We start from the raw sequence: 26,694 nt of genomic DNA on the forward strand, positions 1-26,694 counted from the left end.
TTTTACTTCCAAGATGAACACAGATCACGATACAGACACTAAGCGCGATTTGAAATAGTAATATGAACACAGCACATGATACTAAATTTGGATGTATATATTTATATGTGTGTATAAGAAGGTATAATACAAATAAATATATGATATATTTTATATAGGTATGTACAAGTAGATATGTATAAGTAGGTAGAGTGATTATATATTATAGGTGGAAATAAGAAAGAGGATTGACTATGGTTTAAGAGGGCTGTATTGAGAACCAATTCAGAAAATGCTAACCTTTACAAAAGCACAAGTATTGATTATGATTTAATAATGTCTGCATTGAAACCATCCCAGGAAACACAAACTCTCTATTGTAACACCATTACAGAAGCTCATAAACCACTCTGAATTGACTCCCCCAGTCATTAACAGCAGTATAGAAGCTTCAATAAACAGTTAATTTAAAGACCAAATTATATGCTAAAGTTGACTGTATATTTAACATTACTGTACAAATGTAAATTCATAATTTATCTACGCTTTATGTATGTCATCCTTGTTACAAGTTCTAAAGAAAGGAAAGAGAAAGAAAGAAAAAGTAAGAATGACCTTTTAGACTAGCAAATGAAATGTTTGTGTGTAACCCATCTCACCTGCATGTGAGCCACATTCCCATCCTCCCTCACTCCATAGTGATACATGAAGATTTCTGCCATAGTTGTCTTCTCCAGGGCCTCAGGAATGGATTCGGGGAGCAGTTGCTGGATTTCCTCTGATGTCCAAACACAAAACGCCCCCTCCGTCTTCTGCTTTGACTGTGTTGTTGGATAGGAATCTGCATCCTCCGCTGTGTAGAATCCTCCACTCTGTGAGCCACAAATAGAGTTGGAAATGCCACTGCTAAAGCCCTCAAACATTTACACCAGGAGCCTTGGGAGTCCCGTTAGATCATTGGCCAACACTCATTTTGGTGTCTCAAATGTTAGACCTGTTTCTGGGTATATCTGACCTGCTGATTCCAAAAATGGCACCAGTTTTCTCCTATCAGCTCTAGTCTTTGAGATATAGAATATGTGCCATATACTACTCTTCACTATGCTTGCCCATTAAAAAATCAGGATATTTAATGTAATGGGTAAATTAATATCTTTTAAGCATGAAGGAAACATAGGGCTGTTGATAGGAAATCCTCTGCACCTGAGGGTTGGGGGCGTGGCTGCAGACTTCTAAACCTGAGAACTGAATTGTTAGAGAAACAGAGGGGACAGGAGCAGCTGCAGTTAGAAAACTGGCAGCGATGCTCAGGGCTGAGAGCTCTGAATGGCAGTCCACAGCCTGAATGCATGGAGCTAACTGAGGCTGGAGTAGAACCGTCACCCTGCCTGTCTGAAGTTCCTCAAGATATGGAGCTGGATCCAGAGCTCACTGCTGAGCTTCAGAATGGAGTCCAACTGATGGAAGTTTGCTGTTCAAAAAAGCAAGTAGTGAAAACTGCCTAGGTGGGTTATTGAAGCCTTACCTATTTGAACTGTATTGAAGTTGTCCTTTGATAATCCTGGGAGAGTTGGAGTATTGTGAGAGCTCCTTTAAGAACTGAGAAAGACTTATCTTTTGTCATTTTTTTTTCTTTTGAAATTGAATTGTTCTAAGCCCAGGCAGAGGGGTTTGCCCCGAGTTCAAAGTGGTGGGATAGAGGGCCTAATTATTTGACAACCTTTTTTCCATGTGGAGCACACTGCCTGGCTATCACGTTAGCTGCTGGGAAGACCAGTACCGTAGTACTGGCACAAGCTAAAGTCATCAGCACAAAAGAAAAGGACCGCTGTTCTTTATTTTTTTTTTGTTGGAACTTTCCAAGCTGGAGTTATTAGTTAACTGTGGAGCCAGTGCCAGCTTTTGGAAAGGCTTTTATTTTTGGTTTAGAACCATATGTAAACCACATTCATCCCAGAGACTGTTTGAATGAACTGTCTGAATGTTTTTTGAAAATTACCTCCCTAGTGTGGTGGTGTTTCCTTTTCTTGAACTTTTATTTTTCTTCCTTGTGCTGCCCGCAGCGGCACACAAGAGTATTCTTTGTCCCAGTGTCCCAGGACCCATTGCCCTGAGGCTGCCGGTGACAATATTCAAAGTATCCATCCTCGTGACACCCAGACCCTCAGCCTTGAGACCAACGACTGGGGTACAGGAAATGGCTGGGGACGCCGACTCCTGGCAGCTGGTAACCTCCTCCACAGGCAAGCACAGGAGACCCCCCCCTTTCTCAGTTTCTTCTTCATCTTCTTCCTTTTCTCTCAAACAGGGCAGTTTTACATCGACCCCACAAATCGCCCTGAGAAACAGATTCCAGATCTTACAGGAAGGGATTGCAGTTGAGGAACAGGAAGACGTCCAACACATGATCCCAGTCCCAGGAACGACTGAACAGCTCCCCTCAAAGAAACGCAGGGTGGTGGTCATTGGGGATTCCATGTTAAGGGGCACCGAGGGACCAATTTGCAGACCGGATATACAATCAAGGGAGGTTTGCTGTCTGCCTGGGGCCAGAATCCGAGATGTCACCACCTGTCTAGATAGACTTCTCAAACCACAGGACCACTTCCCCATGCTTCTCATCCACGTTGGGACGAATGACACAGCCAGGAACACCCCGGAGACCATACCCAAAGACTTTGGAGCCCTGGGTGAGAAGCTGAGGCAGTTGGGAGCGCAGGTGGTCTTCTCATCAATCCTCCCGGTAAGAGGTAAGGGTAGAGCCCGGGAGGAGCGTATCCAGAGGACTAACGAGTGGCTACATGGATGGTGCAGGGAGATGAACTTTGGATTTCTGGACCATGGAGATGCACTGCAGGGACTTCAGGGACCAGACGGACTCCACCTGACCAGAAGAGGTAAGAACGTCTTCGGACGTCGACTAGCCCGCCTACTTCGAAGGGCTTTAAACTAGGTAAGTTGGGGGAGGGTATCCGTTCATTCTCTGGAGCAGTAAGTAACTATCCTGAGGAGGTGAGTCGCCACTCTGAGTCTGAGGTAAGTGCACACACTGTAAACAATACATCAGGGGTCACACTAACTCAGGCGGGAAACTCTGTACAGGGACTTAGCAAACATAAGGTATGGAGAGCTATGTACGTCAATGCACACAGTTTGGGAAATAAAATTCTAGATTTAGAGACGGAAATAATGAACGCCGACCTAGACGTGGTGGCGATATCCGAAACTTGGTTCACGGACTCACACGGGTGGGATATGGTTATACCGGGTTACAACTTACTCCGTCGAGACAGGGAGGGCAAGTTAGGAGGAGGGGTAGCTCTATACACTAGAGAAGACATCAAAACTACCATAATCACAGATGTCAAGTACACCGGGGAATCCCTCTGGGTGAACCTGGCTAGAGGAAATGAAAAATGCCTGTATCTTGGTGTGATTTACAGACCTCCGAGACAACAGGTAGACAAGGATATGGAATTAATCGAAGACATTGAAAACATCACCTTGCGTGGGGACACAGTACTGTTAGGGGATTTTAATATGCCCGATACAGATTGGAATGCACTTACAGCACAAACTAGCGGCAGTAGAAGGTTGTTAACCTCCATAAAGGGTGCACAGCTCAAACAATTGGTATTGGAGCCCACTAGGAACCAGGCGTTACTAGACCTGGTACTCACCAACGGAGACAGCGTATCAGAAGTTTCGGTAGGTGATACGCTGGCCTCCAGCGACCATAACATGGTTTGGTTCAACCTTAGGAAGGGTTTCTCCAGATCGACCACAACAACAAAGGTCCTAAATTTTCGTGGCACTGACTTCAAACGCATGGGAGACTTCGTCCATCGGGCACTGCAAGACCATGCCGAAACCAATAATGTAGAGGCTATGTGGGCAAACCTGAAATCTACCCTACATGAAGCAATAAATCGCTATATAAAAACAACAAGCAAACGACGGAGGAATAATAGACCCCAGTGGTTCACTACAGAAATCTCGGACCTCGTTAAGAAAAAGAAAAAAGCATTTGTTTCCTACAAACATTCAGGAAGAGGAGCAGCAAAAGAAGACTATCTGGCCAAGTCCAAAGCTGTCAAAACGGCAGTCAGAGAGGCCAAGCTTCAGATAGAAGAGAATCTAGCAAAGGACATTAAGAAAAGGGATAAATCCTTCTTCAGGTACATCAGTGATAGGAAAAGAAACACAAATGGGATAGTACGCCTTAGGAAAGCAGACGGGACTTATGCAGAATCAGATTCCGATAAAGCCGAACTACTAAACGAATACTTCTGCTCAGTCTTTACCTGCGAGGCGCCAGGGTCCGGTCCACAGTTGCAAGCAAGGCATAGCTCAGATGACCCGTTCTGGAATTTCGAGTTTACACCCAGCAGCGTCTACTGCGAGCTATCAAGACTCAAAGTGAACAAAGCCATGGGACCGGACAATCTACACCCCAGGGTGCTTAGAGAGCTGTGTGATGTCCTGGCAGAGCCATTGTCTGTGCTCTTCAATCTTTCCTTGAAGGCGGGAAAAGTCCCCTTGGACTGGAAAACAGCCAATGTAATCCCACTCCACAAAAAGGGCTGCAGGACAGAGGCTGAGAATTACAGACCAGTGAGTCTCACATCCATAGTGAGTAAACTCATGGAAACACTAATTAAGCATAAATTAGATACAATCCTAGACGAGAAGAATCTACGGGATCCCCGCCAACATGGATTTACCAGAGGCAGGTCCTGCCAATCCAATCTGATTAATTTCTTTGACTGGATAACAAGGAAACTGGATGTGGGTGAGTCCCTGGACGTCGTTTACTTGGACTTTAGTAAAGCTTTTGATAGCGTTCCACACCGCAGACTATTGAACAAGATGAAATCAATGGGACTGGGAGAGACGTTAACTACATGGGTCGGTGATTGGCTAAACAGTAGACTTCAGAGAGTGGTGGTAAATGGTGCCCCTTCAAAAACGTCGGAGGTGATCAGTGGAGTACCTCAGGGCTCGGTCTTGGGCCCGATCCTCTTCAACATATTTGTGAGAGATCTGACTCAGGGGCTTCAGGGTAAAATCACATTATTCGCCGATGACGCCAAACTATGCAACATAGTAAGCGAGAACACTTTACCAGACAGTATGACGCAGGACCTACTTCTATTGGAACATTGGTCCTCGACTTGGCAGCTAAACTTCAATGCTAGAAAATGTAAGGTCATGCACCTCGGCAGCAGGAATCCATGCAAAACTTACACACTAAATGGTGAAACCTTAGTTAGGACCAAGGCGGAACGTGATTTGGGGGTGATCATTAGCGAAGACATGAAGACTGCCAATCAAGTGGAGAAGGCTTCATCAAAGGCAAGACAAATGATGGGTTGCATCCGAAGAAGTTTTATCAGCCGGAAGCCTGAAGTTATAATGCCATTGTACAGATCCATGGTGAGGCCTCATCTGGAGTATTGTGTACAATTCTGGAGGCCACATTACCGAAAGGATGTGCTGAGAGTTGAGTCAGTTCAAAGAATGGCCACCAAAATGGTCTCGGGACTCAAAGACCTCCCGTATGAAGAAAGGCTGAATAAATTGCAGCTATATTCACTTGAAGAACGTAGAGAGAGAGGAGACATGATAGAGACGTTTAAATATATCACCGGCCGTATTGAGGTGGAAGATGATATCTTCTTTTTTAAAGGCCCCTCTGCTACAAGAGGCCATCCGCTGAAAATCAGGGGCGGGAAATTTCATGGCGACACCAGGAAGTTCTTCTTCACCGAAAGGGTGGTCGATCGTTGGAATGAACTTCCACCTCAGGTGATTCAGGCCAGCAGCGTGAAGGATTTTAAAAGGAAATGGGATACACATGTGGGATCTCTAGGGGGGTAAATTCAAGGGGGTAGGGTTGTTGAGGTGGGCAGACTTGATGGGCTGTGGCCCTTTTCTGCCGTCATCTTCTATGTTTCTATGTTTCTATGTTTCTAATGTATAAAACATTTCTTTAGGGCTTCAGACATGCCAATCGTTGTTCGCTGATACTCTCGCGATACAACCAAAAATTTTTTAATATTTGGCTATGGCTGTGGCTTCTTCATTTGCCCATTAATTCTATAAATAATTTTTGTATTTATTTATTTTAAATATTTTTTTGAACTTTTTTCTCCTTTTAAATATATAAAGTGCTTCTCATAAATACTTATAAAAAAGTTAACTTAGCTTTTTAGAAATTCTCCTTACTTACATGGTGACAATATTCAATGCATGAACCGTCTTTATTTAAAGCCTTTACCAATTGTTTCATCAGGCCTAGCTTTATATGTGGTGGTGGCAGCATGATTCTATCTCGTGCTACCAACGGTTCATTGATTACATTATGTCCCCCAACAATCATATATTCCCTCGGAGGCTCCACTATCTCAAACGTATAAAAAGCAAGGATAATTTGCATAGCCACCATATCTAAGACATTAGAGCTGCTGCGGTCAATCCACTGCAATTTTTTGAATCAGTGCCCCAAATAACCCCAGAAACAGGGGAAAAAAAATAAAAAAAAATAGATAGATAGATATAGATATAGATAGATAAATATCGGCCTGTGTTATTTTCTGAAAACAAAGACCCAGGCACAAACAGTCCAGGTTGAACAATGGGTGGAAGAAAGAACACAGATGAACAGAGATCCAGTGCCGCCAATTAAGTCGTTGCCAATTTACTTTTAAAACTGAGATCTGGTTGTCTTTTCCTCTACGATGTTAAGCCTGTCCCCATGCAAAACTGAAATTATACCCCTGATGTAGGCAAATACTGAAACATGGCTACATCAGGTCTGTGTTCATTCAATAAACCACCTTTGGTGTGCTATACTAGTGTCGCAGTGTGTTCTTTCATCCACCGATTGTTCATCCTGGGCTGTTTGTGTCAGGTTTATCTGGGGATCACTACTTCGGGTTTGCCTCTTTGTTTGATGGAAAACAAAGACCTTTCGTGCAAGTGGAACAATGCTGGAGAGACTGGAAATTGTGATTTGATGCTAGACACAGAGGTGCTACCCCTCTAATCATATGTGTTGGAAAGATCAATTTTAAGAAAATGTTGAAAAAAAACGCAGCTCTTTGTTAATGCTTTCCTGTAAGATACATTGCCAATGAATATCTGGGTTTTAACTTGTTAGTTTTATTGCTGAATGTTTAATTGATAAGATGTCTGTTCATTGTTTGTTCTTATCCATGCGACTAAAGAGCGATTAGTATATTATGTGTGTAACCAATAATTTAACCACATAGTTTTATGTGGTATATAAAGTTTTAAATAAATAAATATCAAAAAGGAAATCAGTAATACTGGGAATAGAAAAAAGAACATGGACAGCCTACATGAACCCATCCTTCAGAAAAGGGCTAGCATTAGGGCGGCAAACAGGGCAATTACCCTGGGCCCCTATGTTATGGGGGGGAGGGCCCAAACTACCTAAAGTTAACAAGACACAGGCTGTTATGGTGAGCTTTGGAGCCCCCTATTACACTTCTGCCCTAGCCCCAGGATATTTAACACCAGCTCTGTGCAGGAAGCTCTATCTAGATTAGACATGAAGTGCATACATCAGGATAATGTTATGTAACACGGTGGGTATGGCTTTCTCCAAGCAATGGAGTAAAGAGGGTTACAAAATATAGGGGGCGCTGGAGAGGAACCCAACAGTGCTAAAGTCAACTCAAATTACCCTTCCTAGGGCGCAGTAAGACGTAAAAAATGACATGGTGACAAAATTCATCACTGTTCCTGTCCCTGTGGATAACAGTGGGAAACAATCCCGTGTCATTCTTTAGCATCTATCTCAGCCTCATTCCTTCTACACCAGCATTCTTCAATGCAAGGCTTGAGGGTCAGTGGCTGGGCCCATTCATACTCTGATTCTTATGTGTGCCAAGTATAGGATAATAAGGCCATTGTGACATCACTGATGAGGTTGGCTCATAGGCATTGATGGAATGAGGCATTATGACATCACAATATCTGCTCTGGATACCAGAGACTGTCATTCTTTAGCGTCTATCTCAACCTCAGTCCTTCTACACCAGCATTCTTCAATGCAAGGCTTGAGGGTCAGTGGTTGGGTCCGTGCATACTCTGATTCTTCCCTCTCTCCTTAAAGAATAATGATTTTTCCACGGTTATCCGTGGGACGGGAACGGTGATGAATTTTCTCACCGTGCCATTCTCTAATATGACATTTGCTCAATACCAGGAGAGCTCAAGAACCCATTGCCCACACAAAGCTGGCAACTATGCGGAACAAGAAACCAGCACCACTCAGGTAATTATCCTGTGTTTGGGAGCAGGGGGTAAAAAAAAAAAAAGGCAGCAGCAGGCCTCACCGTATATCCAAAGCAATACTGGTTCCAGCAGTAAGAGATACTAGAAACATGACTATAGTGTATATATGCATTATAATCCTGTACTGAAATTATGTATGTTTAAGCTGTAACCCGTTCTGAGCATTTTGGGGACACCGGGATATAAAATGAGTTAAATAAATATGGTACAGAGCTACCTTCATCCCAGCCAGCAAGGGAACTGTAGAGGATCAGAGAGAGGGGGAGAGAGGACTGTCGGTACCAGTAAGCTTTTCTCTTGCAGACACCAGATCTATCACCCTATGATGAAGCCCACAGTAACATAGTAATATAGCCCAAAGTAGATGACGACAGATAAAGACCTGAATGGTCCATCCAGTCTGCCCAACCTGAATCAATTTAAATTTTTTTACATTTTTTCTTCTTAGTTATTTCTGGGCAAGAATCCAAAGCTCTACCTGGTACTGTGCTTGGGTTCCAACTGCCAAAATCTCCGTTAAAACCTACTCCAGCCCATTTACACCCTCCCAGCCATTGAAGCCCTCCCCAGCCCATCCCCCACCAAACGGCCATACACAGACACAGACCGTGCAAGTCTGCCCAGTACTGGCCTTAGTTCAATGTTTAATATTATTTTCTGATGCTAGATCCTCTGTGTTCATCCCACCCTTCTTGAACACAAAGGATCTAGAATCAGCCTTGGTTGATGATTTACCTTGTCACTGAGATCCCGAGAAACGTAGGACAGAATATCGCGAGCAACTTCTGCAAAGAATTCATCCCCAGAGATCTGTTTTAAAGACAATAAATTATTTTTTTGTCTCAACCAAAAAGGACAAAACAAATAATATAAATTAGCTGACACATGAAAACAGTAGCTCAGATACTCTGCACTTGCATGTGAGAGAAGCCCCCTTCATCCCACCTGCGCCTCTGCAGTTTTACAGGATGGGCCAAATAGGACGTCAGCACCAATGTTCCTAAAAGGGAGTCTTGCTCTGCCACCGAATTCTGAAATAAAAACTAAACCCCCCACAGCAATCTCTGTCTCTAGTGGACCCCAAAGCCTAAATTCTCATAAAAATCTCGACATCCCCATCCCCCCAGCAATCATCATCCATGGCCTAACTTCTCATATCAACCTCCAAGCTGCACACCAAAGTTCCCCTGCCAATCTCCACCCCAGCTGTACTAGTTTTAGCCACAGAAGGTGCCCCGACCTGTGAAGACTTAAGTACCTGGAACGCTTCGGCATACACCACTGCCAGCTGTCCTTGGTCATACAGCATCTTCTCAAAGTGGGGCACATGCCACGTTTGATCTGTAGAGTAACGATGAAAACCCTGCAGAGAGAGAGAGTGTTTGTGAAAGATTGCTCTGCTCTGAAATCAAGTCCACTGTGTTTCCAATCAAGTGGCAATTGTTGTAGAAACAAGATCACAGCAGATTCTGAGGGGCTGCGGGGAATTCTGAGAACTTGCTTTTTATCTGTGGAAGACTGGGATCCAAGAGAAGCATTTTTTTGTGGTTTCCATTAACCGAGACTCTGAAAAATACTAGTTGCTAGTTAGAAATTTGCATAGACTGCTGAGGTAGAGCACTTGCATTAACTAGAGGGAGTCCAGTACTGGGCTAACAGAGGCTGCAGCGATATGGGCCCTGGGGGGAGGGAGGAAGAGTCTAGTACTGAGCTAACAGAGGCTACAATGGTATAGCACTGGTATGTACTGGCGGAGCAGCCCAAGACCATGCTAACTGAGATGATACTGACAGCTAGGTAGATTTGACAGGGCAGGGATCGCTGCAGATCTGTCGTTTTTACACATATTGATACTAGCATAGAGGCCTAGGTGCTGTTCCATCTAGTTGAAACAGTCCGTTTAAGGCTAGTCTCAAAATTAGAGAATGATATGGGGGGGACACAGTTTGTCCTGTCCCCACCCCATCTCTGTACCCATGTCATTCTCTAGTTGCCATTTGTCTTAAATGCCACTTAAATTACCGTATTCACAGACATTCAGTACAACTATCCAGATAGCGAATGGTACTGAATATTCTGCTACCCAGATAAAGTTAAGATAGCAGTTTTCCGGTCCTAACTTTAACCAGGGAGTTTATTCAAATAATGATTTGAAAACGGCTGCTCCACAAGTAACTTCCAGCTCCACCCGGCACTACCTGGATGGTACCGAGGTAATATAATAACATAGTAAATTTATTTATTTATTTATTCGATTTTTAGCCCGTCCTCCCAAAGGAGCCCAGAACGGGTTACAAAGTACATCCATAATAATCCAGACAGAGCAGAGATGACAGTTTACATAAATTACAATATAGATGACAGTTTACATAAATTACAATATAGACATGACAATAAAACATATGTACTAAGTAGCATCTGGTGAGATTAAGTGACATAGTTCGTTGACTGGGTGGCATTTCAGGGTGAATGACTTTAAGGCGCTGAAGGTCCATCCAGTCTGCCCAACCATGCATGCTCCATAAATTAATTATTTAGTTTAAATGGTCCTTTTCTTAGATATTTCTGGGCCAGAAACCCAGAACCCTGCCCAATAGTGTGTTTAGGTTTCATCAAAGCTCATTCCAGCCCATCTTAACCATCCCAGCCATCGAAACCCTCCCCAGCCCGTTCTCAACTGAATGTTCATAGACAGGACACAGGCCGTGCAAGTCTGCCCAGTACTGGCCTTAGTTCCTTCAATGTATACCCATTATTTTCTGATTAGAGATCCTCTGTGTTCATCCCACGCTTGTTTGAACTCTGTCACCGTTTTCTTCTTCGCCACCTCCCCTCGGGAGCGCATTCCACGCATCAACCATCCTCTCCATAAAAAAGAATTTCCTAACATTCCTCTCGAATCTACCACCCCTCAACCTCAAAATTATGCCCTCTGGTTATTCTGTGTGGATAGCGCCACTGAAAATGCACGGTTGGCACCAGCTAAACCATTGATCTGGACAATGGTTTTGAATATTCATCTGACAGCTTTTGAAGATTTTATTTTTTTATATGGTTCGAGTGTTTGTTTGATTTTGTTGTTTTACACATTCTATTGTGCGCGGCTTTGGGATGTAGCCGAGCTTCAGGAGGAGATATAAAAAGTCTAAGGGAGTGAAGCTGTAACATAAAAAAATAATTTGTCACAGAAAGGTCGGTAGAGGCATGCAACAGGCTCCCAGTGGAGGTGGTGGAGGGGCAAACAATGAAAGCCTGGGCTAACTGCCGAGGATCCTTAATGGTTAGACTGTGAAGGTGAACTTATAGATCAGGTCAGGTTTGTACTAATCTGGAAAGGGCTGGAGGAGAGGCAGATTAGATGGGTATGAGGATCGCTTTATCTTTCCTTATTAGTGCAGCTTATACTCCGTAGTTCAGTGAAGTGGGGAACCCATGGATATCTAATATCAAGATCCTCAGACTGATATAAACGTTCTTACCTGAGCAACGTGATCATGAATTCCTCCAAACCCCATCATCCTCAATGTATGCATAGCCATTTGCAATGCCTGGACGCCCTCAGGGGATGCCCGCTTCAGAGCCCAGAAAGCAAAGAGGAAGCGCAGTTTTACTAAAACACAAGGACAGAGAAACCGATGCGTTCAGTGCAAACCTAAAGCACACTGAAATGTTAAGTGCAAAAAGGCAGATACTATTCCCCATGGGCAGCAGGCGTTCTGAGACACAGACCTGGGGTGGGGAACTTCGGACCCTCAGAAAAGCCACCGTATTCTTCATCAAACAGGCCTTCCAGCTGTTGGAAACATTTGGACATCACCTCCTGGCAAGATGGGGGTGTCTCGTTCCCTCTGGCACGGATCCTTGAAGTGGATCGCAGCACCATCAGAATACGCTCACTGCTTTCTAGAAGGGCAGATTTGTTCCGAATCCACTGGAAAGAGACAAGGGCACAGCCGCCAAGTCTATATCGGAATAACATCACAATCTGGTTTCCAACCACAGAGCCCAGAGACTGTCCCCTAATTCTAGATCCATCAGTTATAGCCCCACTTTTAGCAGCTGTCCATCTAATGACCTAATTGCCTTAGTCAACTTACTGGCACCATTCCCCTACCTGATCATTTCGTTTTGTTGAATGCTGCCAGACCAGTCCAGATGAGTGGTATTTATCTAGCTCCAGCAAATGGTGAACACGTGTAGCCTGCTATAGAAACTCATCTGGACTGATTGGGCATTGAGGATTAGAGTATTTTTGTGGCACTGAGGTTTCCATCCTCTACTCCGTCCAGAATGGTTCATAATTTAGGCCATCCTGTTCAAATTCTTTCATTAAACCTATTTGGTTTTCACCACTGATATAATCTCATTCCCGTGCAAATTGATAATATTGCAAAGAATTTTGTTAGGGAACAGACATAAGTTGAACTCAAAAGACTGATATCTTATTTCAGTCAATCTGGATTTGTAATTAATCCCTAAAGGTAATTCTGTTAAACCCTGGCCAGATCATTAATGGGCTACCAATGTTTCTGTGTTACCCTAGATTAGAATTTTCAGTGATTCAGGCCACAAAAGTTTACTTCTAAAATAGGAGAGAATACCCAAACATTGTTCCCACTTACTCCCACAGAACACCACGATCTTTCCCTTTGTGCTAGATTAGAAAGAACCCCCAGAGCCAACAAGACTCATACTACACCTGATTTGCAATGCGAAGAAGAATAGTCCGAAACCCAACTTTGTACACTGTATCCTCTCGTGGAAAATAAGTCCCCCCAACGAAAGGCTGGAGGTCAGGGGTCAGCCAGATGCTCATTGGCCAACCCCCACCACTGCTGGTTGCCTATAGAAAACAGATAGGAAGTTACACCTCGGACCTCTCTCCTCAGTCCTCTTCAGTTCCCTCGCCTTCATCTGCCCTTTATTTACCCCTCTATTCTATCACCCTTTTCCACTTCATTACACTTCTTGAGTCCGTCCATTTCTCTTTCTTGGCCTTTCAAATTTGTCACTCTTCATTCACCTTTGAAACATATCAACTCATTTCACTTCATACTAATGGCTGTACAATATTGTTAGTGAACATCATAACAAATTAAGATACATTTACAATTTCTTTTTCATTTTTAAACCATCTTCAGACAGGCAATGATGAAATACACGTTTTTGTGCATTAGCCCAACTATTCTGTAAATCATGGTGGTGAATTCCAAGTTGAGCCCAACTGAATTAATGAATTAGATAACAACAATGGAGTTTTGTGATTAATATAGGTTAAAACTTGGGTAATTCATCAACAAAGGTTTAAATATTTAAAGTATTATTATATAAAGGGGATATAACAGATAATTTTTTTTTTTTAATTCTTTATTCATTTTTGCATGTTACAAGTGTAGCAGTTAAACTCATATGAACTGAAAGATACACACTTGATTATCTCTCATATATGCATTAAGTATAACATTTCATTACAAATTAATATTCTGTAATATTTTAAATATTATATAAGAAATCTAATATATAAATTATTCTTATTGAATAGAATAACCTCCCCTCCCCTCCTTCCCTACTCAATAATACATAGAATATAAATATTAAGAAATACAAAATAGAAGACAAGTTTTTCAATGGAAATACATTTTTAAAATATTGTATATATAGAATTTGGAATTGCCACGGCGGTATTAGCTCCACTATGCAGAGAATTTCTATGAAGCACTGGAGCTAATACTGTCATGGCCAGTGATAAAAAAGACTAACGCTGCTTCGAAAAAGAGGGGGTTAATTAGGTGTTAATATCTTTCATGGCAACAGGGTAAGAATGGATTTCTGATATTCATCTGCCATCTGGCCAATCATCTATACATAGAGAGCCCATTTCTAGCCATCTATTTACCTTCACATATCTTAATCCAGTCTACCATCTACCTTACGGTTATTTCTTTCTCCATTGGTTATCTATCCCTCCATGCACCGATTTGTCTACCAGCACACTCTCCTCCTCTCTTATTACTGTCTTGTCTAGCTTTTGAACTAGTTACCTGTACAAAGGTCATATAGACTTTGTCAATGTCAGGCCTTTCCTCGCGATCCACTTTTATACACACAAAGTTGTCATCCAGAATCCGGCCAATCTCCTCATGCTCAAATGACTCTTGTTCCATGACATGGCACCAGTGGCATGTTGAATATCCAACTGAAACCAAACATTGCCAATTAAGACTCAACTCTAGCAGTCCCAGGAGCAACAGAGAAGACAACATGAGAAATTAGCTATGGCATCCTATTATGATGTGCTCATGAGTGGAAGAGTGGATTTAAAGGTTAGAGAAGCGGGCCAAGAAGCAGGGAGCCAGGTTCAAATCCCACAGCAGCTTCTTATGATATTGAGCAAGTCCTTAACCATCCATTGGCTCAGATACAAACCTAGATTGTATGTCATCCAGGGCCAGGAAAATACCTGTTCTACCTGCACATAACTTGCTTTGAACTACTGGGAAAGGCATGAGCTAAATCCCTACTAATTGACAATAAAAAAAAATTTTGGGCTTCTTGTTCCTACTGCAGGGCTTTGCACATCCATCTTGGGGACCTCACTGCTAGTTGGGTTTTCAGGAGATTAACAATGACTAAGTACAAGATAACTTTAGAGTTTCCAGTTTATGTAAATTTGGGACAAAGTCTCCAAATTAGGCCTGGATTCATTAATCTGCCCAATCGGGCCCGATTCGGACAGGTCCAACGAATTATTCAAGCCAAAATATGCAAATGAGGGTGATCAGAGACACGCCCCCATCTACAGGCACAGATCACGGTTAAGCGATCCCCGCACATGCACAGACCATCCGTAGATGGTCTGCGCATGCCCTATCCAGCCGCAACTTTTTTTTTTTTTTTTTAATCCTTCACGCGGGCTGACTCTCCTGCTCCCCCCTTTCAGCCAATCTTGCCGCCCAGACTCTCCTGCTCTCTGCTGCCTTTAGTGCAGTGCGAGCCCGCAGGTTTAAAGCGGGGTTGCACTGAGGCATGCATCCCCACTTTAAACCCGTGGGCTCGCACTGCAGGGAAGGCGGCAGAGAGTAGGAGCTTGGGGCAGAAAGCAGGGTTGGCATATCGGGGCAAACAGGTTCATGGGCAGAGCTCCACTAACTACTATTGTATGTGTTGGACCTAGGGCAAGGGTGGGAGAGGGCGGCAGGCATTCGGGGCAGGCAGGCAGGCAAGCAATCGGGGCAGGCAGGCGGCTTATATAGCAGGCAGGTAGCTTACAGCTATGAGTTTCAGTTCTGCTAAATAGGGAGATAGAAGTTGGACAAATGCTGTTCAAAATAGAGCGTTTCATCCATCTACTAACTGATTGAGTCATGACGCTGAACTGGGGCTGACAGGGCAGAAAGCAGGGTGGCAGAAGGCAGGGCAGACGGAAAAGGCTTCAGCAACTGGTCCTCAGCAGTCGCTTGTTTGCGATCGGCCAGTCCAGTCGGTGTTGCAGAGTTTTGCTTTGTAAATCGGGTCCCTGCCTACTTTGCATGCTGTTGCCCTCATTTACATGCGTGGATCAGAGGATGGTCGGCAGAGAGGTAAGTGAATCAGGCCGGGGTCGCTAAGGGCTTGCAAACCGATCGGTACACAATCGGTTTGCTTAGTGAATTTGGGCCTTAGTTACTTTTGTAAATGTATATGACAATAATGAACCTCGCTCCTGTTAGGGTATGTGGATTATGATCTCAAGTCTCTCAAATTCACTGCTAACACTCACTGTAGTACTTACATCATGCCAAAAAGAGCTTTCTTCTGGAGTTCATATGTGATGCTTGAAAATTCCTCTTCATCAGCCCGAAAACCAGGTTCTGGAGTTCATACGTTCCTCAAATATCAAGATATGCAGTAGGAAACCAAGAAAACGTGGCAGAAAGATACAGGAATATTTCACATCAGTGGTTCCCAACCCTGTCCTGGGGGACCACCAGGCCAGTTGGGTTTTCAGGATAGCCCTAATGAATATGCATGAGAGCGATCTGCATATAATGGAGATGCCAGACATGCAAATCTGCTCCATGCATATTCATTAGGGCTAGCCTGAAAACCTGACTGGCCTGGTGGTCCCCCAGGACAGGGTTGGGAACCACTGCTCTAAATGATGTGAAATATTCCTGTATCTTTCTGCCATGTTTTCTTGGTTTCCTACTGCATGTCTTGATATTTGAGGAACGTATGAACTCTAGAACCTGGTTTTCTTGCATCCAGCTTTTTAAAAGTTGGGATGGGGATGTCCCGGGAGGTCATAACCTCTTCATTCTCCAGAATTCTCTTAGGGTCACGATACCAGTGCTTTTCCAATACAGCGATATTGCAATTAAATGAATAAAATATGCCACCTTGTTGCGCCTTTCCATACAAAAATTTACCAGCTACCGGATGAGTAACTGTTTCCCGTCCTTTCTTATACAATCTACAGACATCTGTTGTACCAGTTTTTCTGTGCCTGCTGTGAATCATCTCATCCATAATCCACTGTCCTAGAATAGAGCTATCAATTGTTCATCTTTAGGTCAATTCACATCTCTTTAACCATTCAAATGTCCACTTTTGATCAACAAATGGTTCCTGGAGAATTTCCCGTCCTACTTATGCATTCGCCACTACTTGTTTTCCCTCGTTTACCGAGCTAATTCTTTGAAGAGGGTTTTTCTTATTTGGGGGGGGGGGGGGCGGGTTGTTATCTCTTCATTTGCAAATTCTGCTGCTTCCTTCTCAACTGGTACCTCATGCACTGCAAATATCCTGAAAATCTAACTGGCTGTGGAGTCCCCAAAGCAAGTCTTGAAAGTCCCACTCTACCAGCGAGATGTCTTCTCTCCCAACCAGTTGTAAACCACTATCAGCCTGATCATATTTATTAATTGTATTATTTATATACCACTTATATCCTGACCTAAGTGGTTTACATTCATGTACTTTATCATATTTCCTTATCTGTCCCGGTGAGCTCAAACTCTATCTAGTGTACCTGGGGCAATGGAGGATTAAGTGACTTGCCCAGGGTCACAAGGCGCAGGGAGCGATTTGAACCCACAGCCACAGGGTGCTGAGGCTGTAGCTCTAACCCCTGCGCCACACACTGTTCCAGCACGGGAGGAAGAAAAACTACAGTATTTTGAAAACACAGGTAATATTTTCTGTCAAAAATATGAGCTTAGATTGATAGCTAAACTGGGTTGGGGGTTTTTTCATATGAGATAAGGAGACATTAAATCATACCTGCTACCGTATTTTCACGTAGATAACGCGCACCCGTGTAAAACGCGCACACGGGTACAGCGCGCGGGAAACCGACATATATGTAAAAAAAAATTTTATATACCGCACACACCCGTATACCGCGCATGCTGCCCTGACTCTCCCGTCGCCGCCCGACTCTCCTTTCGCCCGCCCCGACTCTCCTCTGGCCACCCCGACTCTCCTTTCCCCCGCCCCGACTCTCCTCTCCCCCTTGAAGTCCTGTCCCCACCCTGAAAGCCTGATGCCCCCCTCCGACGTCCGATTCACCCCCCCCCGCAGGACCGCTCGCACCCCCACCCCGAAGGACCACTCGCACTCTGACGTCAGAGAAAGGGCGGGACCGCCGGAAGACGAAGCAGCGCAGACGCAGGGTTCACAGAAGGGCCGGGACCGCCAAAAGGAAGCAGCAGGACACCGGGTAGGAGCTTCTACATGATGAGCGGGGGGGGGGGGGGTCGGGAGGCTGTGGGGGTGCGAGCGGTCCTTCAGGGTGGGGGTCAGTGTTCCCTCTAAGCTGCGCTGGCGTGCGCTGGCGCACAAAATATTGCATCGCAGCGCACAAGTTTCACGTCACAGCGCACGGCGTACGGAGATGGCAGGGCGGCGAGAGGAGAATCGGGCGAGTTGGCGCTGGCGCACGATATTTTTAGCGCACAGCGAAAAACATTTTGCTCACAACACCCGCCCGCTTAGAGGGAGCACTGGTGGGGGTGCGGGTGCGGGTGGGAGTGTTTGCGAGCGGTCCTTCGGGGTGGGGGTACGGGTGCATACGAGCGGTCCTTCGGGGTGGGGGTGCGAGCGGTCCTGCGGGGGGGTGAATCGGACGTCGGGGGGGGGAACTATGTAAAAAAAAATTTGTAAAACGCGCTCACGCGTATAACGCGCGCGTTATATGCGTGAAAATACGGTAATTTTCTTTCCTTTACTCCCAACAAATCAGTCCATGAGTCCACCATCCAGCAAGTTGAGACAGAAAACTATCTAAGTGTGCTCTGCTCTATAAGGGAACCCTGCAGATCCCAAACCTACTACAAATACTACTACTACTTATTTCTATAGTGCTGCTAGATGTACCTCAGTATTTTACATAACAAAGCACTGTGGGAGAGGGGTTCATATGAAATAAGGAGAAATTAGGCTCTTACCTGCTAATTTTCTTTCCGTTGTAGACTTGTATTGTCCTTACGAATGGGTTATATGCCTCACTGCTAACAGCAGGTAGAGACTGAGCACAAACTTGTATATCAGGCTAGAATCCCCCTACTAATCCAGTCTGTCAAATAGCCAAGCAGATCCTAGGAAAGACTTCAGCTGGAAAACAGTATAACACACTCCGAACAGGAGTGTACAAAACAACAAGCAACTGTAAGAAACTGTTGGAACTTGTGTAGAACTTAATCCTGGAATAGAAAACATCCCCACAGCTCACCAGCTAAGCCAGCTGAGCCATAGCCGCTGTTCTTACTTCTCCCCGACCCTAGAAAAATACTAGAAACCGCAGAAAAAACACAAAATCTGCACTGACCGATGCAAAAAGGGAATCCCCAGCCGCTCCAGTGGCAAAGGAATCCTTTTCTCCCTGACCATCGGCGGCTGGGGAACCCTCCACGTGGGCATCGGGGATGCCCGGGCTTCCCCACGATCCAAAGCCGACTTGTGAGGCATCATCAGCGGGACGCCCTGGCTGCCGGCATCCGCTGCCGAGACTGCCCCACTGCACAACGCTTGTACAGGCCGGCCACGAGTACCTTGCGTTTGAAGCACAATGAGCACTTTTTCCCTATAAAAGTGCTCATTGTGCTGAAAACCACTCTAGCTGCAAGAAAAGTGCCGTTTAGATTTAGAAAAAAACAGTAAAAAGGCAGTTTTAAAGGGAAATGAGCCCTTTAGACCGGCACACCTCAAGATTTGGGGATTTTTCTTTTTTAAACAGAACAGACTCCACGGCTCTCTAAGCTGGAGGGCTGACCAACCAGGGGGCCAGGCTGCTGGCTGAGGCATCTCTACAAAAATGTGGGGAGGTGGAGGAAGGGACCCAGCACGAGAGCCACCGGGTTTAACACCCCTGACGTCAGACGGATCCCCAAGAAAGGACCCGTCCAAGCTCTATCCGGCACAAAAAGGGGAACCCAGGAGACCAAAAACAAAGTTTCAACAAAACTAAGAGGGGAGTGATCTAGTCTTACCACCTGCTACCTACTAATCCAGACTGTCTGGATTAGTAGGGGGATTCTAGCCCGATATATAAGTTTGTACTCAGTCTCCACCTGCTGGTAGCAGTGAGGCATATAACCCATTCGTAAGGACTATACCAGTCTACCAAGTGATACAGAAGGAGAAATTACCGTATATACACTCGAATATAGGATGAGATTTTCGTGCCCAAAAAAATGGCCCACAAATGAGGGTCTCGTCCTATATTCGGGTCATCACCCAACCCCCTCCCTGACTTGATGCAGGCCTCTGGTTGGCCAGAAACAGGCATCAATCTTCAGTCAGTATCTGCACTGCCAAGCATTTTCCACCTGCTGGAGACAGAAAAATGATAGAACTGTACTCTGTTCTATATCTCCATATTCTGGCTGGCAGACTCAACCCGCGTTTCCTGGACCGATCTGGTGGATGCTAGAGAAATGAGAAGATGTAAATATTAATCAGATTCAGTGCTAAATAAGTAAAGCTTGTTGTCATCACCTGACAGAAATATTGGCTTATTCTCTTTCTGTGCCTTATCGAAGGCTTCCTGGCCCCAAGGATACCTAGAAAAGAAATAAAAGGTGAAAAGTACGCATAGGGATTTGCTCCCTTATTGGTACCATGCATAAAAAGACTGTAGTTATCATCCTGTCAAATTCATATCAAGATTTTATTAAAATTTGATTTAATCGCTTATCTAATTTCTAAGCGAGTTTACAATATATATTAAAAAAAAAAAAAAAAAAAGAGTATGAACATAATAAAAATGCCATTAACAATACCATTAATACTTACAAAAAGAAAGCAATTACAAAAGAAACATCAACTAATAATTGGCATATTAAAAAGGGATAAATGAGACATTCGGGAGACAAAAGGAAATAGGGTTAGAAATACAATTTGGATAGGGATGAAAGACAAATAAGGAAAAAAAACAAAAGGAAAGGGCCCGTTGCTGCTTAATTCCTTAAGGGAGTTTAAAAGGATACTGTAAAATTTTTATCCAAGTTTATCCAAGTTTATTAAGTGATTTGATTAATCGCCTACTCTACATTCAAGGCGATGTACAAGATAAAACAAATAATTATAAACAAAGGTAAAATATTATATAAACATAGGTAAAATATTATATAAATGGACAATATTACAAAAAACAAACACAATTAAAAAAATTAAGTTGGTACTAATTATATCGAAACAATGGGAAAATTCATTAATGGTTACATTCTATATTAAATTCAAGATACAAAGGTAAAAACATAAGGGGGGGAGAAAAACAATAAAAAAAATAGATAAAAATAATAAAAGATCACTATTCACTAAAAGCATCATTAAAAAGGAAACTTTTGAGCTTAATCTTAAATTTTTCGAGGTTCTTTTCTTCTCTTATATATATTGGGAGATCATTCCAGGATTGAGGGGCTGTCACTGAAAAAATAGTGAGACGTCTTGTATTAATGATTTTTAACGAGGGAATGGTTAATAGATGTTGATCCTGTGATCTTAATGTTCTAGAAGTGGTATAAGGAATTAAGACTCTATGGATAAAAGCAGGAGTTTGAGAAATAAGTACTTGCAAGCACAAATTTATACCAAACATCCACAACCAGCCATACCAATATGTACCAATATAAGAAACTAAACTAAACTAAACCTTAAGTTTGTATACCGCATCATCTCCACAGAAGTAGAGCTCGGCACGGTTTACAGGAGTTGGTATAGAAAGGAACTACAATGAAAAGTAGAAGGACTTAGAGAGAGAAGTTTAGAGGGACTTCGTATATCGATGAGGGAGGGGTCATTGCATTTTAGAGAAAAACCAAGTTTTCAAATGTTTTCGGAAGAGTTGGAGGGAGGTCAGGCTCCGAAGGGGGGTAGTAAAGCTGTTCCAGAGTTCGGTGATCCTGAAGAAGAGGGAAGTCCCTAATTTTCCTGCATGGGAAATGCCTTTTAAAGAGGGGAAGGATAGTTTGAATTTTTGAGTGGATCTGGTGTTGTTGGGATTAGAGGAGTTACAGGATAGTGGAAAAAGGGGAGGCAGGATACCGTGTAGAGACTTGAAGGTTAGGCAGGTGCATTTGTAGTGAACCCTAAGGATTACTGGGAGCCAGTGAAGCTTAGACAGAAGCGGGTAGACGTGGTCAAATTTGCTTTTTGCGAAGATTAGTTCCGAAAAGCTCTCCCAGCTACCCATGACATGAAAAGGCGAGACCACTTTCAGCAGAAAGGAAGGAGCAGGCCATAGCACCACCCGCTCCCTACAAAACTCTAGGAAGGGAGGCCTACAAGAAAAAGTCTGCAGCTCAGAAACTCAGGGGATCAAAGGGAGGGCACACTAGCATGGACAGGACCAGATTGAGATCCCCGGCTGGAACCAAAGGCTGCACTGGAGGCCGAAGCAATTTAGACAACCTCAAAACGCGAACCACGTGCAGAGAAGTTAAACGCTCAGAAATCGTACCACGAGCAGCACACCACTCTTCAAAAATACGCAAAACCCGCACATAACTCCAAGAAGTGGAAATCCTCCAGGACCCCAAGAGAGTGGAGATAAGTTTATCTGAATGACCTTTCTTACCTAGGTGTTTCCTCTCAAGAGCCAAGCCATAAGACAAAAGGAACCCGGAACGAATATTGGAATAGGGTCCCAAGTCAAAGTTGGGCGAGAGGGACAGCAGAGGAGGATCTGCCACGAGAAGAGTACTCGAGGCGAGGGAGTGCAGAGGAGGGCGACTAAACTGATAAAAGGTATGGAAAATTTCTCTTACGCTGACAGGTTAAAAACGCTGGGGCTATTCTCTCTGGAGAAGAGGAGACTTAGAGGGGACATGATAGAAACCTTCAAAATCCTAAAGGGCATAGAGAAAGTGAATAAGAACAGATTCTTCAAACTGAGAGGAGCCACAAGCACTAGGGGTCACTCGGAGAAATTGAAAGGGGACAGGTTTAGAACAAATGCTAGGAAGTTCTTTTTTACCCAGAGGGTGGTGGACACATGGAACGCGCTTCCGGAGAATGTGATAGGCCAGAACTCTGTACAGGGGTTCAAGGAAGGTTTGGATAGGTTCCTGGAGGATAAGGGAATAGAGGGGTACAGATAGAACTTGAGGTAGGTTATAGAAGTGGTCAGTAACCACTTCACAGGTCGCAGACCTGATGGGCCGCCGCGGGAGCGGACCACTGGGCAGGATGGACCTCTGGTCTGACCCAGTGGAGGCAACTTCTTATGTTCTTAAGACAAACCAGATCCGTGTACCATGGGCGCTTGGGCCAGTCCAGAGCCACGAGGATCACATGGCCAGAGTGCAAAGCAATACGAAGGACTCTGCCCACCATCGGCCATAGAGGAAACATGTACTGGAGGCCCACCATCGGCCAAGACTGTACCAGAGCTTCCAGCATCCCTACGCCGACTGAAGAACTGTGGTGTTTTAGCATTGTCATTCGTGGTCATCAGGTCCATGTCCGGCGATCCCCAAGACTGAAGAATCAACACAAAGGCTGCGGGACTGAGAAGAACATAAGAATTGCCGCCGCTGGGTCAGAACAGTGGTCCATCATGCCCAGCAGTCCGCTCACGCGGCGGCCTTCTGGTCAAAGACCAGCGCCCTAACTGAGACGCACCCTACCAGCGCACATTTGTTTTTATGGGGTTTTTTTTTTAAATTCTTTATTCATTTTATAATTCACAACAAGTGTACAGTAAATATCAAACAATTAGAATACAATATCACTTGAAAATCTACCATATCATACAACAAAGATATAACCCCCACCCACTCCCACTTCCATATACAACAAAAAATATACCACATGAATATAATATCTTATCATTCATATTATATTATTAATAGAAATCCAAACCCCCCCCCCCCCCCCCGATCCACATGTAAGAATTAAAATTGGGAAAAGTTTAAATTATTCATTAAAATAATTTTAAAAATGGCCTCCACACATCCTTAAATTTATTATAGTAACCTTTTTGAACTGCCAACGCTCTTTCCATTTTAAACACATGACATACTGAATTCCACCAGAAACAATAATTTAACCTTGTACAATTTTTCCAGTTATACGTTATTTGTTGAATGGCAACTCCTGTCAATATCATCAAAAGCTTATTATTCTTGTTCGGCATGAACTTGTCTAACCAAACCTAACCATATTTAAATGCTGTGCCAGGTCCACTACAACTGATTGACCACAGTGGAACTTTAGAGGAACAGAACAGCAAAGGGATGCTTGTAGATATAAATGCCCGTGCGACTGTCTACTCATTCGAAAGTACTCCTCAACAGTGCTGCACATGATCAAATCTCTGCACTTAAAATAGAGCAGCAAAAAACAACAGAGAAGGCTGACATCACAACATGGAGAAGGTGATTTACCATCATTGTGGCTAAAAGCTTATATGGGATTCCATTTCAGGCATACTTTTAACCATAGTAAATGGAGTCAGTTGTTTCTCTTTATGTTCAAATCTATTTTATTAAGCAATAGTAAATACAACAGCAATATAAACCATGGTATACTCTTTAAAACATCTATGGAGAAATTAGGTCTTTTTTTTTTAAATAAATCTTTTATTCATTTTCAAATATTACAACAAGTGTATAATAATCAATCAGAAAGATTTTTAACTAATCACTTGACAATCTTATTTATATTCCTCCAAATATATAAGTATAAAAGAATCCCACCCCACCCACCCATATATTAATAATTAACAATTAACAATTATTATCATTCATAATCCCATCCCCCCCTATATCTTATCCAATACTAAGGTGTTTAAGATGTCTGATCATTAGAATAAATAATCAATGGCTCCCAAATCTTTTTAAACTTCTGATAATTTCCTTGTTGCATAGCAAGCACCCTTTCCATTTTATAAATATGGCATACTGAATTCCACCAAAAAGTATAATTTAGTTTAGTGTAATCTTTCCAATTTCCTGTAATCTGCTGAAAACCCCTGTCAATATCAATAGAAGTTTATTATTATTTGCAGAAATTGGGCTTTTAAATCTCATTGATGTACCAAATAATATAGTATCATATGAAAGGGCAACATGATTTTCTAACAATGAATTAATTTGGGACCAAATTAACTTCCAAAAGGCATTTATATAGGGACAGAAAAATATTAAATGGTCTAATGTCCCAGCTTCTAAACCACAATGCCAGCATCTATTGGACCTCGAACTATACAACTTCTGTAACCGAACTGGGGTCCAAAAAGCTCTATGCAACAAAAAAAAACCTAAGTCTGTCTCATAGATGCTGCCCTTGTAGAAATTAGGTCTTACCTGCTCATTTTCCTTCAGACTAGTCTAGAGCTTTTGGGTACTGTATCCATCAACCAGAAAGTTGATGAACACACTACCTGCAAGTTCTGGACTGGTCTGGTGAGAACACTAAGGAAAGTGTAATTATATTAAAAAAATAAAAAAAAATCCACATACATAATGATCACCATGGACTGGTCAAAAGTCAGCAAAGATAATATAAATCAATACTTCCTTCACAGGTTCATACAAACACATAGCCATTGGTACATGCAGATCAATATTCTAAATATAAAGCTCTTATGCTATAGGCAGTGATAGGGGTGGGATTTAGGGCATTCCAGGGATGGTGCCACTTAGACATCAGACTTCTACCTCTAAACCACTATATTCAGCTGCTAAACATAAGTTATATCTGCTATTTATGTGCCTAATTTGCTCATCTAACTTAGATGGATATATTCAGCAATGCTGCCTACAGGGATAGCACTGCTGAATATAGGTATGATTCAAAAACGTTTAGATTAGATATTTTCAGATGTCTAATCACTACCTGACTGAAAATAGATCTCTAGCCGTATGCATACCACAGAGACCAACAATGGATGAAAACATTTCCTATTTCCACTATCTACTGTATCCAAAATCCAAGTTTAAATGTAAATGAGGTGCAAAAAGGCAAAACTGCGGTTCTCCCCCCACACGCCAAGGCCACTTTTGCCGCAGCTGGATAAAGGCAGTTTTTCCTATTTTCAGAATTAATGGCCATGTACTAATTGTGCAATTCGCACACGGCCATCTATAATATAATAAAAGCCTAAGCCGCGCATGCGCACTCCCATCGCGTGTTCCATTTTCCGTGCGCTGTAAGGCACCGCAGATAGGAGGGCGCATGCGCGCAAAACACTCTCTCTCCTCCCCTGAGGCGGATGTCGGACACGGCGGCTGTCGGCCGTGCTGTTCTTTGGTCTGCTCTGCTCCTTGCCTTAATATATTTTTAAGTTGAAAGACGAGGCAGCGGCTCCTCTCAGGATCCCCACCTTCATCGGAAGTCCGATGCAGTCAGGGATCTTGAGAGGAGCCGCCGCGTCTTTCAACTTAAAAAATATACTAAGGCAAGGAGCAGAGCAGACCGATCTTCAAAATGGCCGCAACTCCTGTACAGAACGCCGATCCAGGGGAGTAGGCCAGCCAGCCAGCCAGTCAGCCATTTGGCCAGGGGACAGAAGCAGCAGAAGAAGAGTGGCTGGATTAGAAACTGTTTTCTTTTTTGTTCCAGTTCATAGCCTCCCTGCCCCTTTTCCTGTCTGGAAGGGAGGGGCAGGAGCAGATGACCCCTGCTGCTCCAGAGTCTGAAAAGTAGTGGGACTGTGTATCAGACTGTTAGGAGCAGCTTTTGAATGCTATGGTTTCTCCATTGCTCTCTATGGAACTGAGCCCATGTAATGAACAGGGGTAGGGGGCAGAAAAATGAAGGGAGGCCTACTGCTGGACAGGGGGAGCAGGAAGGAGGTGATGATGGACAGGGGGGAGATAAAACAAAGGGAGAAGGGCTGCTGCTGGATAAGGTGAGCAGTGATGGGGTGGTGGAGGACACAGGGGAGGTAAAAGGAAGGGATAATGG

The 26,694-nt window shown here is 43.6% G+C and overlaps 1 protein-coding gene across 2 annotated transcripts in view; it reads right to left on the minus strand.

Moving 5' to 3' along the window:
• The window catches only part of SPATA20 (spermatogenesis associated 20), a 117,655-nt gene that overhangs the window by 80,740 nt on the left and 10,221 nt on the right, over nucleotides 1–26,694 (minus strand). For both annotated transcript variants that reach the window (XM_033960159.1, XM_033960158.1), the window contains exons 3-10: nucleotides 20,281–20,345; nucleotides 14,346–14,500; nucleotides 13,004–13,147; nucleotides 12,034–12,235; nucleotides 11,784–11,914; nucleotides 9,563–9,667; nucleotides 9,040–9,114; nucleotides 639–851 (exon numbers count right to left, since the gene is read on the minus strand). In XM_033960159.1, coding sequence (XP_033816050.1) covers nucleotides 639–851; nucleotides 9,040–9,114; nucleotides 9,563–9,667; nucleotides 11,784–11,914; nucleotides 12,034–12,235; nucleotides 13,004–13,147; nucleotides 14,346–14,500; nucleotides 20,281–20,345 — 1,090 coding nt within the window. The remainder of the gene's footprint in view (nucleotides 1–638; nucleotides 852–9,039; nucleotides 9,115–9,562; nucleotides 9,668–11,783; nucleotides 11,915–12,033; nucleotides 12,236–13,003; nucleotides 13,148–14,345; nucleotides 14,501–20,280; nucleotides 20,346–26,694) is intronic.

Source organism: Geotrypetes seraphini, chromosome 10 (genome assembly GCF_902459505.1).
Source record: "Geotrypetes seraphini chromosome 10, aGeoSer1.1, whole genome shotgun sequence".
NCBI lineage: Eukaryota > Metazoa > Chordata > Amphibia > Gymnophiona > Dermophiidae > Geotrypetes > Geotrypetes seraphini.